The following is an 18,697-nucleotide window of genomic DNA, read 5'->3' on the forward strand; positions in this document are numbered from 1 at the left end:
GGGCTGACCACCGCTCTCTCCACGCCACAGCCGTGCAGGAGGAGCGGCAGCGGGGCAAGGACCGGAACGAGAATGAGGTGGAGTCCACGAGCAGCGCCAACGAGGACATGCCAGTGGAGAAGATTCTGGAGGCGGAGCTGGCTGTGGAGCCCAAGACTGAGACGTACGTGGATGCGAACATGGGGCTGAACCCCAATTCGGTGAGTGTCACCCCTGTCCTTATGGCCTCCCCTGGGCGGCAGGGGCCCCAGGGCATGTTGCTGGGCAGGAAGCCCCATCTGTCCTGGGCCATGCCGATACCCAGGACCTAGCTCGGGCTGTCCTGCTCTGTGTGTGGCCTCCAGCCATTGCTCAGCTGGGTTTTGAGGTCCTGTACCTGCCCCAGGGGTGCAGGCCGTGGGCTGGTTTCCCCTGTGCCCCCAGTGGGTTCAGGGCTGGGACCAGAGCCCTAGGGCCGGGGTCCTGAGGTCACAGTGGCCTGTCCCCCTCCACCCTCCGCCTGGCCCAGCATGGCCCCCATTGTGCTGGACACACTGCCCTGCTCATCTCCCTGAGACTCCAGGGCCTTTGACATGCAGCTTCCTCTGATTCCTCGAGGCTTCTGTCTGGTGTGAGGGGACACTTTTCCAGGGGGGCCTTCCTTCAATGCCCTGCGAAGGTGGGCCTGGCCCTGTGACATGGCACAGAGCTTCGTTTCTGTCCCCTAGCATGTGGTGGTGCATAGTGGGGTGTGCAGTGCATTAACTCTCCATCCCCGCCTGGCCGGGGGTGGCGTTTGCACTGTTGCTCACTGCCGGGACCCTGCAGCCCAGGCCAGGAGGGTCTCCTGTGCTCACGAGGCTCCAGCACTGAGAGGCCACCCTACTTCCCTGTATTTCTGTGGGGGTATCTGGTGCCCAGGACCACAGCCCCCCCTGACCTCCACCTGGAGCCCAGCCAGGGAGGAGGTGCACAAGGGGCCTGCCTAGTGCTCTGCTTGGGAAACCTTCTCGTGTCCACCCCTCTGTCCCAGTGGAGGGACCAGCTTCAAGGCTTTCATGATTGAACAGAAGTCGAGAGGTGGACAAAGCATTGCCAACTTATTCATTTGTCCAGTAAGGACATTATTAGGACAAGACAGCTGCCATCTGCTCCCTGCGGTTTTGACCACACGGGGCTGGCTGAGAGGGGAGCACATGTCGTTTTGTGACTAGCACGTGTCTGACCCTGCTCCTGTCAGCCTGGGAGCCCCGTGGGGACGGCTCGCTGGGCCCCGTCTCTCAGATGGCAGTGTGGTTCACTCGGCATTGGGAATGGTTGCTGGCACTGCTCAAGCCCTGGGGGAGCCTTGGGCCTCTGCCTGGGGGCCCTACTGTCACCTGTCACACAGGACGTGCTGATCTCTGTGTCCAGCTGCAGAGACTGACCTGCCTAGGAGTGGCTCAGGGGCTGGAAAGGGGGCCAATGGCCAGGGGCCAGGGAGGCTGGTTCCCTGGGCTTCAGAGCCTATGGCAGAGCATTGAGGCTCCTTCCCACTTTCCTCCATATCCCCCTGCCTCCCCGCTGCACGGCTTCCCTGGGCCCCTGTCCACCTGCCTGGGCCTGGGCTCCTGCCTCCCAGGGCTTCCCTGAGCCTCAGAAGAGCAGAGCCTGGCCAGGGTGGTGCCCACTAGAACCTGGCCCCGGCGTCTGGCACGCTAGCTGCTGGACATGTCACCCACGTGAGCTGGGGACCCCGTGCACGCCTTCCTCCATGCCATGGTCGCTTGCAAGAGTGAGGGTGAGCTCCCACAGGGGCGCTGGCGCATATGGTCCTAGGCTTCTGGTGGTACTTCGACGGAATCTGCTGCAGAGGACAGAGGAGAGAACACCCCACCGCCAAGGGCCAGCCCCATGAGCGGAGGGCCTTTGGGGTGAGGGCCAATTTGGGGGTGTTCTGGGTCTGGCACCCTGGGCTGGGGTCCCATGAGCCCCAGAAACCCTGGCTGACACCTGTCCCTGCAGCTTTGTGTCCGCCTCTGCACACCCAGCCCCTTCCCACCCAGTGGCCTCTGCTAGTTTGTCACCAGGCTTCCCACTTGAGCCCTCGGTGGGCCCTTCCCACGGGCCCCAGGATGTTTCGACGGCACCTCCCTTTAGGGCAGATGGTTTCTGCCATGGGAGCTCTTTGCAGGAACCTTCACTCCTGCAGGGATGCCTTGGCCACTGTGTGTGGGCGTCACGCTCCCCCTTGCTCAGGACCCAGAGGGGCCGCCAGCCAGGAGCTGGGGAGAGGGGTCCACCCTGCCCAGGCCACTGATCCTGCCAGGGTTTCCTCACTTGTGACAATGTGACAATGAGGATAGAATCACCTCTGGCTAAAACTTTCTGGAAGAGCCTCTGATGCCCCCGTCTGTGTGTCGTCTTGCTCTGGTAGGAAGAAGTGGCCCGGAGGGGCCCACACTGCCCACCACCTCGGAGTCCCACCCCAGCTCAGCACCCACACCAGCACCTGTTTCCCCAGCTGTGCCAACTGGGTCACTTGGCCCCATGCTGAGGGCTTCAAACCACACATTTAGTCTCTTCTGGTTGCAGAAGTCTGAAGTCCACAATCAGTGTTGTGGACTAGAGTTGTGGTGTCGGCAGGGCTGGTTCCTACTGGGGAGGACGCCCCCTTGCCCTTCCCATCCCTGGGGGTGCTGCATCCTTGGCTCGGGCCTCCTCCAGCCTCAAGCCAGCAGCTTCTCTCCTGCTCGCATGTTCTGTCTCTGACCCCGGCCTCCCTCCGACAGAGACCCTGTGATGACACCGGGCCCAGCTGTTGTCCAGAGTTCTCCCACCTAAACCCCTCACTTGATTGTGCCTGCAGAGGGAAGCCTATAGGGGCACATGTACAGGGGCACACGTGCAGGCTCTGGAGGTTAGGACATGGTCCCTGAGGCTGTTGTTCAGCCCAGGGCAGGTGCAGCACGTGGTGGTGGGGCGGCCCGACCTAGGTTGTCTTCTGGGCTGGGCGCTCACTGCGTGCCTCTCCTCCAACTCAGCCCAACGACCCCGTCACCAACATCTGCCAGGCTGCGGACAAGCAGCTCTTCACTCTGGTCGAGTGGGCCAAGCGGATCCCGCATTTCTCTGAGCTGCCCCTGGACGACCAGGTCATCCTGCTCAGGGCAGGTAAGGGCTGGGCTGGGGGGTGGCTGGGAAGGTATGGGAGGGAGAGGGCAGGGCACTGAGGACCCACAGGTGGGCTGGGCCCTGGGACACTCCTTTCTCTGGCTGTGGGGGGGCTCCTGCCCTGGCCTTGACCGCCCCCCATAAGGAGGTATTTGGTTTTGGGTCTCTTAGTGCCCTTTGAGGGGTAAAGGGCTCTCTGGGGCCCTCTGGAGAGGATGGGGGCAGCGTGCCCAACAGGGGCTGCCCTGGACGGTTTGTGTTCTGTCCTCGCCCCGCACCAAGGCCGCAGCTCCTCCTCCCGGTGGGGGATGCAGTGCTGGCCAGGTGGGTCAGAGCCAGGGGTCCAGGTTGGCCCAGTTCCTGATGCGTGACAGGTGTACCAAGTGGAGACTCGTTTTTGCTGAGACCAGGGTCCTCAGTGCACGTCCTGGCAGTGGGGCAGGAGGGACAGGTGAGCCAGGTGTGCTGGTGCTGGGCCTCCAGTGGGGGCCGGCAGGGAGCACCCCCCACCGAGCCAGCCTCCTGCCCCGCTGGGCCACCTGCACGAGCTGGGTGCTGCCAAGTGCACCACCGGCGGAAGGCTGCACGACACCAGCTGTATGCCAGGCCAGTGCTGGGCGCTGCGGGAGCGTCCCAGGGCAGCCCGCGTGTGCTTGGGGCAGTGGGAGCCGGCCCAGAGGTAGGAGGAGGCTGGGCAGGCCCGTGGAGGATGGATGGCAGGGAGACAGAGTGATTCCAGAGTGATCCGCAGTGGGGGGAAAATGCACTTGGGGCCAGCTCTGCCCCAGCAGAACTCTTGTCCCCGGGCTGTGGGCCTCGGGGCCTGGGGAGCCTGTGGGCTTGGGCGCCTATGGGCTTGGGGGCCTGGGGGCCTAGGGGCTTGGGGGCCTGGGGACCTGGGAGGCCTGGGGGCCTAGGGGCTTGGGGGCCTGGGGACCTGGGGGGCCTGGGGGCTTAGGGGCCTGGGGGCCTGGAGGTCCTGGGGGCCTAGGGGCCTAGGGGCCTGTGGGCTTGGGGGGCCTGGGGGGCCTGTGGGCTTGGGGGCCTGGGGGCCTGTGGGCTTGGGTGCCTATGGGCTTGGGGTCCTGGGGGCTTAGGGGGCCTAGATGCCTGGGGGCCTGTGGGCTTGGGGGCCTGGGGGCCTAGGGGACCTGGGGCAGGGCGTGCCTTCTGGAAGAGCTTTCCCTCTAGCTGGGGCTAAATCCCCACACCCAGAGCCATCAGGGGAGGTGGTAGGGGTGGCAGAGGCCTGGGTCCTCGCCCTTACTCACCATGTGACAGGGTAACCCCTACCCTGCCCTGGGCCTGTAGGATTGTAGTCAGGATGATGTGTGACAGGCTGTGTGGGGCCATGAGTCACAGAGCCTGGGGAGTGTGGCTGTGTCAGTGCTGCACCTGTAGAAGCGGCTTGGGGCTTCCCCATCCACAGGACTCATTGAGAGCCCAGCACAGAAATAATTTCTATTTCAAGTTTTGCTTCCATACTTTCTCGTAACCCTTGACACCCACCCCAGTTGTCTGTGCCGGGACCTCATGAAAATACTGTCCGGTTCGCCTGAGGCTTTAACACACCTTATGTCAGTTTAAGAATTTATTTTTTGCAGTGCCCCCCGTAGTACATGGGAGTCTGAGAGTTTGCTGCTGGGACCAGGTTGGCAGCAGCTGCCCCGTGGTGTTCCACAGAGAGGCCCTCTGTCCTCTATGGCAAGAGTGTCCGGCACTTGTGGGAAGAGACTTCCTGGGCACATGGGCTTGGGAGCACCTGGGTTGAACAGAGCCAGAGGAGATGCTCCATGCAGGACTTCTTGGGGAACTTGTTGCCCTAGTTGGCATGTGGCTCAGAATCTCAGGGTCCGCAGCACCTGCAGTGAGGTGTTCTGTGCTGGTGCGGCCCATGGAGGGCCGAGTGGCCGACCCATCATGGGGAGGGACACAGCCACGTGACCGTGCACCCTCCCCTCCCCACCCAGGCTGGAATGAGCTGCTCATCGCCTCCTTCTCCCACCGGTCCATCGCCGTGAAGGATGGGATCCTTCTGGCCACCGGACTGCACGTCCACCGGAACAGTGCCCACAGCGCGGGGGTGGGCGCCATCTTCGACAGGTGGGTGCCCCGGGCCAGGTTCGTGGAGGGTGTGGATGTGGACATGGAAATTGGCATACAAGGACCCAAGTTCAAGCTTTTACACGTCCATTCACCGGGGGACTTGATGACCCCAGCGTAATGTGAGGGTTCATTTCCTCCTGGCTCCTTTCTTTAACATCCTGTATCCCGTACATGGGAAGAGGTGCCGTGCTCCTTGGGCGGAGGTTATACAGCAGGTGCAGTCCAGCAGTGGCCTGGGTCTTTGGAGCCGCAAGCCCTCGGCTGCATGTGTGCCACTGCTCCTCCTCCCTGACCGCAGGTGGGCGCGTGCCTCCCTGCACCCCTGCGTCCCCTGGCTCCCCAGCAGAGGGGCAGCACTGGGCAAGGGGGCGGCCGCATGTCTCCATTCTAGCTGCTCCCCAGCCACTCAGCCCACTGGAGGAGGAAGGGCCAGGAGGGACACACTGTGGGCCATGGGGGCAGGAAGGTGGTGGCAGGGCTCCCAGGGAACCCCCGAGCAGAAGAGCCTGGGGTCAAGGGTGCACAGACCCTCCCGGGAATCACCCACAGGAAAGTGAATGCAGGAACTGTGCTGCCCTGCGGGCAGTTCTGGTAGAACCAAGAAGGAAGCCCTGGAACCCGCTGGGATGTGCCAAGTGCAAGTAGGGGTTGTGGCCACATACACTGGCAAGCACTGGTTTTGCAGGGGATAGGTGGTGTGTCTTTGTGCAGTACTTCTCAGGGCCTTGAATGAGGAGCCACCAAAGGCTGCTGGGAGGATGGCTCTTCAGTGCCCCCAGAGGCCTCTTTTAGAGAGTGCAGTGCTGGGATATACTTTGGTTTAGAAACGCAGCCCTGCCACACTCCCAGCTGCTAGGGCAGTAACAGGGACAGAGGCTTGGGCTTCTACCCAAGGAGCAGCGGCACAGGGAACCAGCTCCTTGCCCTTCGCGTGTGTGGAACTTGTGACCCCTGCCTCAGGGCATCCCCTGGCCACAGAGCAGTGGACATCTGAGCGCCCGTCCCCTCCCATCCTGTCTTCGGTCTCCAGGGTACCGTGTCCCTCTCCAGCCTGCAGACCCTTGGGGACTCTGGCTCCTTGGGGTGACCGTCCAGGCCCTCCCCAGGCCACTGTCCTCTGTTTCCCTGTGGTCCAGCCTCACTGACCACTTAGCACTTCCTGGGCACAGCCATCGAGTTTGGGGGACCAGAGACTGGGTTGATGGGGTTGGGGAGCTCAGGCTGGGGATTCAGGACCCCATGGGGCAGGCCAGTCAGGCTTGGGTCAGAGTCCCGCCCTCTGACAGAGCGGGAGGGGAGCCCCGGGCCTGGGCCGGGCAGCATCCCGGGAGGTGGGGCCTGTCCTCCAGCTGCTCCCTGGTCCCCACCCAGCCTCCCGAGCCCGTCCTGGGGGTCTTTCTGGGGTGGGGTGCCCTCGTGAGGGGCATGGTCTGACTCAGGCTGTGGTGTTTGCCCGCTTCCTCTGCAGGGTGCTGACAGAGCTCGTGTCCAAGATGCGGGACATGCAGATGGACAAGTCGGAGCTGGGCTGCCTGCGTGCCATTGTCCTCTTCAACCCGGGTATAGCTTTCCTGGCATGGCCTGCCGTCCAGCCTTGGGCCCGAGAGCCCACTCGTGCTACAGACTAGCCATGCTACCTTCTTCTTGTGGCTCCCAGGAGTGGGACGCACGGCAGCCACTGCAAGCAGCGGGGGGTGGGGGGCGGGGGGGTGGATCGAGAGCCGTGCTGGTTTCATGCTTTGGCCGGGCCTCGGGCCGCGCCTTCTGGGCGCTGTGTCCTAAGTGTGGCACCGCTTGGTGCTAGAATCCTGGGCTCCAGAGGAGGCAGCGTCTTCATGAACTTGTGGTGGCCAAGCCCTGGAGCCCAGACGGTTGGCCGGGAGTGGGTGGGGGTGCGGAGGGCCAGTATCCTTTGAGGCTGCCGCAGGCTTCTGGGGAGCAGTGGGGGAGCGGGCCAGCCCATGGGGTAGACGGGATGGCGCCAAGGGTCCTGACCTCCGGCCCTCCCTTAGCTCCATCACAGAGGGATCTGGCTACTGTAGGGATGAGCCCATTCCGGGGGCACTGTGTCCTTCAGATTTTGCCCCTCGCCGTGATCCTGCCAGCATGGGAGGTGGGGCCACACATCCTGGCCCTGCCTGGGGGAGGCCCCTGGTGGAGTTGTGTGTGGCTTCAGTGCTGGCTCTGGGTCACTGAGGCATGGGTGTAGGGCTGCTGGAGGGCATGGCTAGGGCCAAGACCCCCCGGTCTGGGGATGCTGAGCTGTGGAGGAGCCTGGCACAGTCTCAAGGTACCCAGGCCACCTGTGGCATTCGCGTTGGACCCCAGTGTGCCCGCTGGGAAGTCAGGCTGCCAGGCAGTGCTGGCGGGAGCCCCCCACCCTGCCGCCCCTGTCTGCGGCTCAGAGGTGACCTGACAGCAGGCCCGTCCCACAGCAGAGCCACTGTGGGGCTCGGCGGCATCAGACAGCAGCAGTGAGTGGGTGTGGGCTCCAGCCTATGCCCCCCTGTGCCTTCAGGGTGGACCACACTTGGCTGGGGCAGATTAAGGGCCTTGTGAGTGTAGCTTGACAATAAGTGGTGGCTGGTATGCAGAGAGATGGGCTTGTCTCTGTTGGCCCGTTGGGTCTCAGGAAACCCTGGGAGATGAGGAAGCAGAGGAGACTCCACAAAGCTTTGCCTGGCATGGGGGACTCCACCCCGTTCAGGAAGCCCTGTGACGCCGCCCTGGTTGAGCCCTGGAGCGTCTCTTGCTCCTTAGATCCCACCCTGGGCCCTGCCAGCTTTGGTGGCTGGGCTCCCAGGCATCTCTGTCCAGGGTCAGAGCCCCCTCCAGGCTGAGCTCAGGCTTCAGCCTGGTTGCCATGGTAACCAGGGAGTGTGAGGGCAGCTGGATGCACTTGACCCCAGATAGGGAAGCTGAGTGTTAGGAAGTCCAGGGATAGGCCGCAGGTCATGTGGCTAGCAAGTAGCAAGCCAAGCCTCAAGCCCAGGGCGACCTCGGGGGCTGAGCCTGCCCAGCAGCTGCTGGTCCTGGCCCAGTGGGGAGAAGGGGGAGCTAGCCCAAGCACCTGGGTGTTCTGTGCAGCTCTCTGACCTGCAGCCCCTACCCCCTGCAGACTCCAAGGGGCTCTCGAACCCAGCGGAGGTGGAGGCACTGCGAGAGAAGGTCTACGCATCCCTGGAGGCGTATTGCAAACATAAGTACCCCGAGCAGCCAGGAAGGTGAGCCCCCCACCCAGGCCCCTCCCTCGGGGGCCTCAGGGTCTCTGTTATCACCCCTGCCCCAGCAAGCCAGCCCCCAGCCCTTCTGACACCTTCCTTGGGCAGGGTGGAGGCACTCGCTCCCGCTCTCCTGCAGCCGGGTTCTGTCCTCACAGAGTAGGGAACGAAGCCAGGGCTTCCCTCCACTCCTCCAGGGAACCCCCAGAGGCAGGGCCTTGGTGTGCTTACCCCCAGCAGGGACGGACACCAGCACACAGTGGGTGCTTTGTAAACGTATGTGGAGCTTGCCTCCCACCTGCCTGGGTTCCAGAAGGGCCGGGTCTCATCTCTGGTGCCCGGTGCCAGGTGCACGGTAGGCGAGAAGGGGATCTGTTCTTGTCCTGATTCTAGCTCCTCCCTCCAAAAGGGCCTCTCCTGGGAGGGCGCGTGGCCCCCACCCTGGGTGCCAGCACCACCTCCCCGCCAGCGCACGCGCAGCTGCACACACGGTGGCTGCCCTGCTCCCTCTCAGCCCTCATCTGGTTTGGTTTAAAGTGAAACTTGCCGGGGAGGCCGGAGGGCTGGCCCGGTTGTTTTTCCTGGCTCCCGGCCATAGCCCTTCTCGCCAGCTCAGCAGAAAACAGCTTTCTCTGGCCCCCGTCCAGCCTCTACGCTGTGTTTTTGCCTTTAAAACGTGGGTTGTGGGGCAGCAACCACAGCGCTTCTCCCCTGAAACACAGACGTTGTGAGTAATTAATGAGGCCCCACAGCCCCTTGAGGGTCCACACCATTGTGAAGGGCGGCTCTGGACAGCCCCTTGGGGATGGGCACTGTTCTTGAGGGCAGAGCAGCCCAGCCTGGCATTCGTCCTTCCCGAGCCCCGACACCTCCCCTGCCCACCCCCATCCAGTCTCCTCCCTGGGGGGCTGGGCAGGGCCTGGGGCTCCTGCCTCTGGCCGAGCTCCAGCAGAGCTATTTCTGGGGAAGGGGTGGGCACTGGCCCTGGGCTTGCGCCCGCACAGACCTGCTTCACCATGGTCTCCCCACAGCAGCCAGAGGCATTGCTGGTTCTCAGATCCGTCTTCTGAGTGATCTCCCCTGAAGGTCTGCTGTGGCTCCCTTTGCCCGCAGGGAAAGCCCACATGCTCTAACTTGCCCATAAAGCCCTACTGAGCCTGCACCAGCCTGACCAGCGTCTTGCCCCCGGTCCCTCGGAGTCTTCGTGTCCACCCTGTGTGCTCCTGCCCCCAGGCCCTGGCCTGCTGTCCCTGCAGTTGGAGAGCTCGGCCTCCCTCTCAGGTTTCTTATAGGCCGGGCTCTGCTGCTCCGGCTTCAGGCCTGGGTCCTATCCCTGGGGGCTGCTGGGCACTAGGTGGAGGAAAGGACACCCCGGGCTCACCTTCAGCCGGCCCTCCCACAGGTTTGCCAAGCTGCTGCTCCGCCTGCCGGCCCTGCGCTCTATCGGCCTCAAGTGCCTGGAACATCTCTTCTTCTTCAAACTCATCGGAGACACGCCCATTGACACCTTCCTCATGGAGATGCTGGAAGCCCCCCATCAGATGACTTAGGCCCCAGCCCGTCCTTCGCACCCACCCACCCACCCACCCGCCGGCCATTCTGCCCGGCCGAGCCCACCCTTGACCCTTCTCCGCCTGGCCTGTTAGGATGCAGGGGCACTGCCTGCTAAGCCTGAGTGTGTGGCCACCTCGCTGTTTTCAGAGCTACTCGTCCACAAAGCTGGCCGTGGCTTTCCCGGGGCGACAGCTGAGCAGCAGGAACTGGCGTGAACCCCGGCCAGGCCTGGCAGGCCCCCCCTGGGTGGCGGGGGCAGCTGCCCCCGGGCCTCGCTGGTGTTTGGAACATGCCATGCTCCCCTCCTGTGTTTGGAGTGACCTCCGTCGCCTCTTGTCGGGCACCCCCCGGCTGGCATGCCCCGCCCAGCCTTGGGAGTGGGGCACAGAAGACCCTCGACCCCCAGAAAGATGAGGGGGGTTCTGGGGTGAGCAGGCTTCTCTTCCCTCACAGTGATGGGCGAGCAGCCCCTTTTCCAAAGATGACTTGCAGTGTGGCCCCTGAGCTGACCAGGCCAGGAGCTGACCTCTGTGTAGGGTTCCGGGGCCCCCTTGAGGCTGCGGGGATGGGAGTCATGCACCTCCCCACCTCGCTTTTCTCTTCGCATTACTGTGGCTTCAGCTTCTCCCTCTGCACAGCCCTGTGCAGGCTGGGGTAACCAGACCCCATGAACAGCTCGCCCTCAGTTCCGTCTGCTGTTCTAGTCTGTGTGGAGGGCAGGCTACCCCCCGTCTCCGCAGGGCTAGCCCACTGCCCAGCCTTCCTGGAAGTCCTGGGCCATGCTGACCTGTCGTGGGCAGAGGCTGGGCCTGGGAGGCCCACAGGGATAAGAGGGTGGGGATGCTTTCCCCAGAGGGTCTTCAGGAAGCTGTGCACATTTGGAGGGAGCCAGGAGGCCCATGGGGGGCGTGCAGGGCCCAAAGGACTTGTAGACACGTAGGCCCAGCAGGAAGGGGCAAGTGGGGCTGCTTCCTGGAGCTGTTGGCGGGGAGGCCCCCTTCGCTGGCTGCCTGTTGTGTGTAGGAGACTCTTGGAATCGGGGACTGTTGTGTGCCAGCGTCCTCCGGCCTACAGCTAGATGGCCCTCGGGGACAGCCAGCCCGGCTGTTGTCTCGTCTGGGTGACAGCCGCATGCGGGCCTCCATCAAACGCCTGCTCCGGTTGACGGCTCCCCAGTCCAGCGCTGCACCTGCTTCTGTAGCATTTCCACCGACCCGGGCGGGGCGCTGCGTTCTGGGGCAGGGTGCTCTGAACTCTGGGTGCGCAGGGGCTCTCTCAGGTTGAACTGGCTTCTTTTGCACTGTAATGTCCTCCTTTTGGTCTGAGTCCTTTCCAATCTTATGCCTCATACTCCACGAACCCAGCGTTTGTCCTTGGAGGGAGGGGGTTGCTGAGCAGGGATGGTGGGGTGGGGGTGATGCGGGCAGCTCCTGTCTTTGCGGCCCCTGAGGGGATGCTCTGTAGCCCTGGCTTCCCTCCTGCTGCCCCCACGAGCAGCCCTGGGAGGGGGGTGCCTTCCCCAGAGCCTGGTTCCCCAGCTGGTGCAAGGGTGCCCCAGGGGCAAGGCCAGGACAGGCCTCCAGGCCTCTGGCGGGAAGAAGGTGTCCCCTCTGCCTTCCAGAATCCCCAGCCAAGCTGAAGGTGAGGCACCGGGCGGAGGCTCTAAAGGACTGCACAAAATCCTCCTTCCTCTGCCGCCCGCTTGCTCGTAACATGGGGAGGTGTCCCCTGCCCTGGAGGTGGCATAGGCCGGGCCTGGAGGGTCTGCCCAGCTCCCAGCCTCTTCCGAAAGTCTCAGCAGCCTCTGGGGGCTTAGGTGTGACAGGTGGTGATGCAGGCAGTCTTGGGAACTCCGTCTTGGGTTCCCCCCTTTGTGGGCACCATAGACTGCCCCCCACCAAACACCCCTGGTGCCTTCTGCAGCCAGACGCACCCCATCATCCATGCCCCGCCCCCTCCTCCCCAGGGGCGTTAGGAAGGTGGGGACCTGCAGTGGAGAAAGCCCAGGACTGGGTCTGTGGGAGGGTTGGCTTCTGCTGGGGAACTCCGCTGTGATGGGCTCCGGGGGCCCCGGCTGCTTGTCCATAAAGCCCTGAGGCCCCCAGACCACAGCTTTGAGAGCCAGAAGTCCCAGCCCGGCCGGCCCGCGGGCACAGCGCCGTGGGTGCATGGGGCTGCCCTGCGTTTTCATCCGTCAGCTGTCCTTGTCACGCATTCAGTGCTGTTGGAGGAGGTGGCTGAGTGGGGAGATGCACATGGCTCAGTAGAGAGGTAGGAGGTTTATTTAACCAGACCGATAGTAGTGTTACCAATGTGGTTCAATTAAGGTGATTTTTGTAATTATTTTTATTATTATTATTATTTTGGTGGGACAATCTTTAATTTTCTAAAGATAGCACTAACATCAGCTTGTTAGCCACCTCTTGCCCATCCCCGCCGCAGCCCGGCCAGGTGCTGCCTGGGCCCCGGGCATCCGTGCCTCTGGCGCGTGTGTGACCTGGGGCCGGGGCTCCGCAGCCGGGGAGCGAAGATGACCACGCCGTGTCCGCATGGAGCCAGCTAAGCCCATAGGGCACCTTGGATGGACACCAGCCTGCCCTCAGCCCCGGGAAGCATGTGGCCTCAGGCGGAGATGGCCTCATGCACCCCGGCTTGCCATGTCTCCATGCCCCTAAAGGATTCAGGCCTGCGGCCAGGGCGGACACCACGCTGGAGCCCCTGGTCTGCGGGGGCCACCAGCAGAGCCCGGCCAGCGTGTGGCCACTGGGTAATCGGCTGACATTGTCCCCATCATGGAATTCGGGCGCATGGCCCGCTCCCCGTCCATGTAGGTGTGCGGCCTGCCATGTCTGTGCTGTCCGGAGAAACTGCGTGGGGCTGCACACCGTCGACGCACAGCACATGCGGAGCAGTTACCAACGTTGTGTCTTTATTTGTAATTAAGACTTTCCCCCATTTTCCTATCCATTTGCTTCGTGTAAGCAAGTACATAAGGACCCTCCTTTGGTGAAATCCGGGTTCGAGTGAATATCTCAAGGCAAGGAGTGCATCTATTTTAAGATGCTTTGGAGCAAGCAGCTTTATCAGTCCCCCATCCTTAGCAATGCCTTAGCTGGGACGCGCAGCGAACACTTGAGAGGGTGGCGAGTACAGAGAGTAGAGATAAAATGTCTAAAGCATCGGGAAAGGTAAAAAAAAAATCTATTTTTGTACAAATGTAATTTTATCCCTCATGTATACTTGGATGATGGGGGGGGTGGGACTTGTTTTGTTTCTGCTTCTAGAGATGGAGGAGAGTTTTCTCAGTGAAGGTGCGGATGCCCCGCTGCGCTGCGCAGACGTCTCCCCTCGGGCAGGGTGGGCCCCCGGCGGCCAGGGGTCTCCTCCTCTTCCGAGAGATTCTTAAAGCCTTGCTCTGTTCTGCCCCTGTCGCCAGCCGGCCTCCCCGAGACTGTTTGACTGTGAACTTACTTCCCTGCGTGATTGTTGTCTGAACGCCGCCGCCGTGGGTGCCGGGCACAGACGAACAATGGTGTCAGAACGTGGAAAGGAAAACACAGAAAAACGTGAGAGGAGAAACAAAATATGAGCGTTTAAGAATACATCGTTGTGCTATTCTCATTTGTTCTGCTGGGGGCTTTCCTGTCTGGGTCTGGAAGTTGGCCACGCACGGGGCTGGCACGCTTCCCCGGGCCGGTGAGGGTGCGCAGGGCGCCTCGGCTGCTGCCCGACTTGCGGGGGGCCAGTCCCAGGCAGCGAGGTCCCAGCTTTGGGGCATCGGTCCCCCCACAGCTGTGCTCCTTCCTTGGCCTGCTCCCCTCCACATCCTTGGGCACTGGGCGTGCAGCCACCTGCCTGCCCCAGGAGGCCCAAGCCCTGATGGGCACGCGGTTCACACACGGGGCCACCAAATGAGTGAGGCCTTCCAGCTGCCCTGTTCATAATGAGGGGATGACACTCACCTGCTCCATTCTGTGTGATATGTGCTTATCATCGCTGCGCAGTCTGGGGGCTGGGCCACGGCTTGGTAACAGTGCTGTACCCTCCAGCAGGCACCTTCCTGGGGAGGCTCTGGGCACCCTGGAGCTGGGAGCCTTGAGGGCTGGGGTCCTGCCCCAGGGACACCAGACAGATCTGACCGAGGGCAGAGGCAAGTGCCCAGCCAGGTGGGGTGAACCTCACAGCAGGAGGCTGGTGGCTCCCCTCACGTGCCCCTCCCCAGGGTGTGCTCACACACACACTCATGCACGTGAACACGACAGGTGCACAGGCACACTCCTGCACACAACAGGCTTGCCCCCGTGCAGCCCTTGCCCACAACATACATGTACGTGTAACACGCATGTGTGCACTGGGGTGCCAGGACCTCACGGGGCCTCGGGAAGTCAAGTTGGCACACACCCCCACGTGCTGCCCCTCATGGCATGGGCCGAGGAGGAGGCTGCACGCTGACAACTGAGTCCCTCCCGGGGCCCTGGACCGTGGGTGGATGGAGACACCAGGAATGGAAGGACAAGTGACATGGTTCACTGTCAGCTTTGGGCCCCGTCAGACCTGCCACTGGTTGTGCTCATGGGTCATGCCCTTCCTGGGTCAAGGCCTTGTTCTTGCCCACCAGGACTCAGCCCGGGCACCCTGAGACAGGGTGGGCATGGGGGCCCCCATACCCCCGCAGGAAGCCCCCCTGGCCCCCTCCCAGCCAGGCCCACTCTGCTTTCCTGTTGGAAGCACGTATTACTGGCTATAGGAGCTGCTTCCTTGCAAAGAGGGGGTTGCAGCCTGGGGAATCAGGAGGTGGCATCCCCGTTGGGCCCCTTGTCCTGCCTCCACATGACCGCAGCTACTGCTGAGTTCCCCGGGGGTGCCCCTGCCCGAGCAGACACCAGCACCCCTCTCTGGGCAGGGCCTTCTGACCAGTCGTGCAGGGCTGTGTCAGGAGGGCTGGGCAGGCACAGGTGTAAGTGTCCTCTCTGGGGCACAGGCTCTCACAGCTGCCCGCCAGCAGTGGGGAAACTGGGAAAGGAGCATTCCTCACAGGGCTTCAGGCTACGGCCCTCCCGTGGGGCTGGGGGCAGATCTGCGGAGGAGCCATGTGGGCCCCGGAGGTGCTGAGCCACGCGACCCCTTCTGTCCTTGAGTCCTTCTGGGACCGCGACGGCCAGAATAGGCAGGTGACAGGTGACCTCCATGGGGGCCCCTCATGCCCAAGCCCAGGGTCCTGCACGTGTGCTCCAGGCCACAGGCTGCAGGGGGCACAGCTGGGGTGCTGTGCTTCCCGCCGGGGGGCACAGAGGAGCCTGTGCAGGAGGGGCTGGGGGCCAGTGAGTGTGGCTGGGCGGGGCTCTAATGCCGACCTCCTGCGGTGAGTGCAGCCCTGGTGACCCCCCCACCCCGCAATGGGTGCACCGCCGGGTGCACTGAGCTTCCAGCAGTCAGGCAGAGACCCTTGGCGACCCCCGGCCCACACGATGTTGCAGGGCAGTCTGGCCTTGGTCTTCCTGCTGCCTCTGGCTGCCATGGCAACCCCTGCCCAGGGTGGTCCCCTGGCCCAGAGGTGCTGGGGTTGGTCACTGGCAGGATTGGGGGGACAGGCCAGCTCAGCAGGGTGTAGGGGTTGTAACCCAAGAGGTGAGGGTGGGAGCAGTGGGATTTGGGATGGGATGTGCTGAGCACCCACTGTGTGGCAGCTCCTGTGCTGGGGCCAGGAGTCCCGTGACAGGAAGGGGATGGTCTTGTCATCAGCAAGCACGTATGGGCATGCTCAGGAAGTGGGGGGTTGTCCACAGGGGACAGGCCCCGGTGCCCTGCCTTGGACACACAGCACAGAAAGAGGGGCTGGTGCCATCGCTGGGCACAAGGGTGGCAGCCCCAGAGTGACAGGAACCTGGGGGAGGGGTCGGGGCAATGGTAAGGGCCGCAGGGAGGAGGGAACAGATGGGGGGGGGGGGAAGAGCCCAGGGGGCTCCAGGGAAGGGAGGCCATGTAAGGTCCCCAGCCCCAGCCCCTAGTGCCCAGCAGTCCCATCTGTCCCCAAACTCCGGGGCTGCTGGTGACCTTGTATCCTTGGGGTCCAGGGTACACGGCCACCATCCAGTGGGTATTTCCAGCTGCAGAACCCAGAGGGTCCAGGCCAGCCTCCCGCCCACAGAGCCCCCGGGGTCCTCAGTGGGGAGGGGGACAGGGCTCAGAGGGAGGACACCCCACTCTTATCTGGTCACCCGGCACCCAGGCATGGAGCAGCACTGCCCTCTGCTGGAGGTGCTGGGCTACGGCCCCCTGCCTCCTCGGGTCCCCTCCTGTCCTGCTGGGATCAGGGGACCTCCCCCCCTGAGATCCCAAGGTCCAGGTGGAGCTTGTGCACGCGCCCTGTGGAGGTGCCTGGGGGCCTGGGGTGGGGGTCAGCAAAGCTGCATGTGCTCCGCCCGGGGCCTGGGTCCAGAAAAATGCTCCTGAGCCACCACTTCCTGTTTTATTTTCTCTGAAGAGGCTGGGATACAGGGCGAGGACCTGGACAGGGTTGGGCAGGAGCCCTTAGGGGTCAGCCCTGGAGGTCCCCTTCCTGAGAAGGCTGGGGTGGCCAGCCCAGGGGGCGGCGCTGGGGGTGGGAGCCCAGAAGATGGGACATTGTTGTGTCCCCAGAGCTGCCTGGGGGAGAATCTGCAGGGCAGGGACTGCCTTCATTCACCTGCTGGACGGCACCCCCACCCCCGGCTCCGCGGTGTGGCCCGGGCACGGCTGTCCTGGTCACCTAGCGGCCCTGACCCTCCCCACCCCCCACCCCGGCAGGGCTGTGCACCCGTGACCAGAGCCTGGGCGGCCCGGTGCTCTGCACACACTGGAGCCGAGAAGCTGGCTGCACGGAGGCTGGGGGCTGGCTCGGGTGTGGATGGCCGGAGTTTGCTGGGAGAGCTGGGGCCAGTCCCGCCCGCTGCCCATGGAGGACCGTGGGGTAGGGACCAGTCTGATGGTCCCTCCTCAGCTGCCCTGCCCCTTGGGGTGTCCTGAAGAAGCGGGGCTGCGGTGCCACTTGGAGGAGCCCATTCAGGTCTCTGGGGCGGCCAGGGGATCACAGCCAACCCTCCTGCCTTTGTGGTGACAGCAGTGTCCAGGCCCGGCCTGGGCCTTCCGGGGGCCTGGGTGGGACACAAGGGTCAGTCAGCCAGGCCTTAGCCAGCTGGAGATCCGGGGGCACCACACTTACCTCCCCAGCCTCAGTCTCCCTTCCGTGGCCTGGTGAACACGGTAGTGAGTGTGCACCCTGAAGGCTTAGACTTGGGAGACATGTCACCACTGCTCAGGTAAGAAATGAGGCAGAGGACGCCTGGGTGGCTCAGCAGCTCAGGGTGTGATCCCGGGGTCCTGGGATCAAGTCCCTCATCGGGCTCCCTGCAGGGAGCCTGCTCCTCCCTCTGCCTGTGTCTCTGCCTCTCTCTGTGTCTCTCATGAATAAATAAAATGAATAGTGTAAAATCTTTAAAAAAAAAAAAGAGAGAGAAATTGAGGCGGGGGGCTGGGGTAGGTGGCGACTAGAGGTCAGATAGGTGGTGGAACTTGGGCCTCAGCCTGCAGGCAGGTGGAAAGAGCAGGCCCAGGGTGCCAAGAGGGGGCCGGTGGAGCCCACCACCTGCCGCCTATGGACCTCTTCCCCTCCCCCATCTGCTGCCTGGCTTGGCCGGAGGCTCTAGATCCCCAAGGCCATGAGGGCCTTAGAGAGGGGACAGCCTCCTCTAGCACTTCCACGTCCCTCAGAGGAGGTGGGGGTGCGTCATAAATGTCGCCAAGTGACAGGAGCCCTAGAGAGAGGGTGACACGGTGACTCGGTTCACAGGGCCCCCTGGGAAGGGTGGGGTGGTGGAATTCCCAGGGCCCAGGGTGGGCGGGTGGGGCAGGGGGTGCCTGGAGGACTCCAGGGCGGTGGCTGCGTGCTGCCTCACCGGTGGGGACAGGACACGCCTGTGGCCATGCAGACAGGGAGCCTTGGGGGCAGATGGGTGCTTTGGGGGTTCCGGAGCACATGGGGCGGGGTGCTAGGGTTTGGACAGACCCAGGGTGTAGTTCCTCGAACCAGCGACCAGGCGGCCTAGCTGGGAGCCCCGAGAGGAGCCGGTGTTGTGCAAGTGCAAGTGGAGGGAGTGGCGTGTATGGGACACATGGGGCTCAGCTCCATCCGAGTGGGGGTGCCAGGCTGTCGGGGGGCCAGGGCCGGGCATCACATGGTGGGGCGGAGCTGGGGTCATCCGTGCCCCTGCCTGCCGGCTTCCCAGAGCTCGGCTGCTGATGGCTCCGGACAGGGAGGGGAGCGGGTCAGCCAGGGCAGTGAGAGCTGCCGGAGGGACCCCTGGGCTGGCTGGGATGGAGACTGGAGACGTGAGGGAGGACCGCTCCCGGGGGAACACGGTGCCCTTGTCCGCGGAGACACTGCAGCCTGGAGACGTGGTGCCCGAGTCCGCTGCTGAGTGCGGGCTGCACGGGCGGACGTCCTGACCAAGGGGACCGTCCAAGGGGAGAAAAAGAGTGACTGCAGTGGAGAAGCCTGGCGGCCTGACCCCAGTGGCATGCGCCCCTGGAGTGATGAGGAGCGTACCCCACCTCGTGGCCCCGCTCCCAGACCCGCCACCCACCCAAGCACAGGGAGCACGGGGAGCACGGGGAGCATGGGGAGCACAGGGAGCACGGGGAGCACG

The 18,697-nt window shown here is 63.6% G+C and overlaps 1 protein-coding gene across 7 annotated transcripts in view; it reads left to right on the top strand.

The window, feature by feature from the left end:
* The window catches only part of RXRA (retinoid X receptor alpha), a 93,756-nt gene extending 80,141 nt beyond the window's left edge, over positions 1–13,615 (top strand). For all 7 annotated transcript variants that reach the window (XM_072748239.1, XM_072748238.1, XM_072748234.1 and 4 more), the window contains exons 5-10: positions 31–200; positions 3,003–3,132; positions 5,103–5,235; positions 6,707–6,798; positions 8,357–8,462; positions 9,862–13,615. In XM_072748239.1, coding sequence (XP_072604340.1) covers positions 31–200; positions 3,003–3,132; positions 5,103–5,235; positions 6,707–6,798; positions 8,357–8,462; positions 9,862–10,009 — 779 coding nt within the window. In that variant the 3' untranslated portion in view covers positions 10,010–13,615. The remainder of the gene's footprint in view (positions 1–30; positions 201–3,002; positions 3,133–5,102; positions 5,236–6,706; positions 6,799–8,356; positions 8,463–9,861) is intronic.
* Positions 13,616–18,697: the final 5,082 nt, after the last annotated feature.

The sequence above is a fragment of the Vulpes vulpes genome, chromosome 2 (assembly GCF_048418805.1).
Source record: "Vulpes vulpes isolate BD-2025 chromosome 2, VulVul3, whole genome shotgun sequence".
NCBI lineage: Eukaryota > Metazoa > Chordata > Mammalia > Carnivora > Canidae > Vulpes > Vulpes vulpes.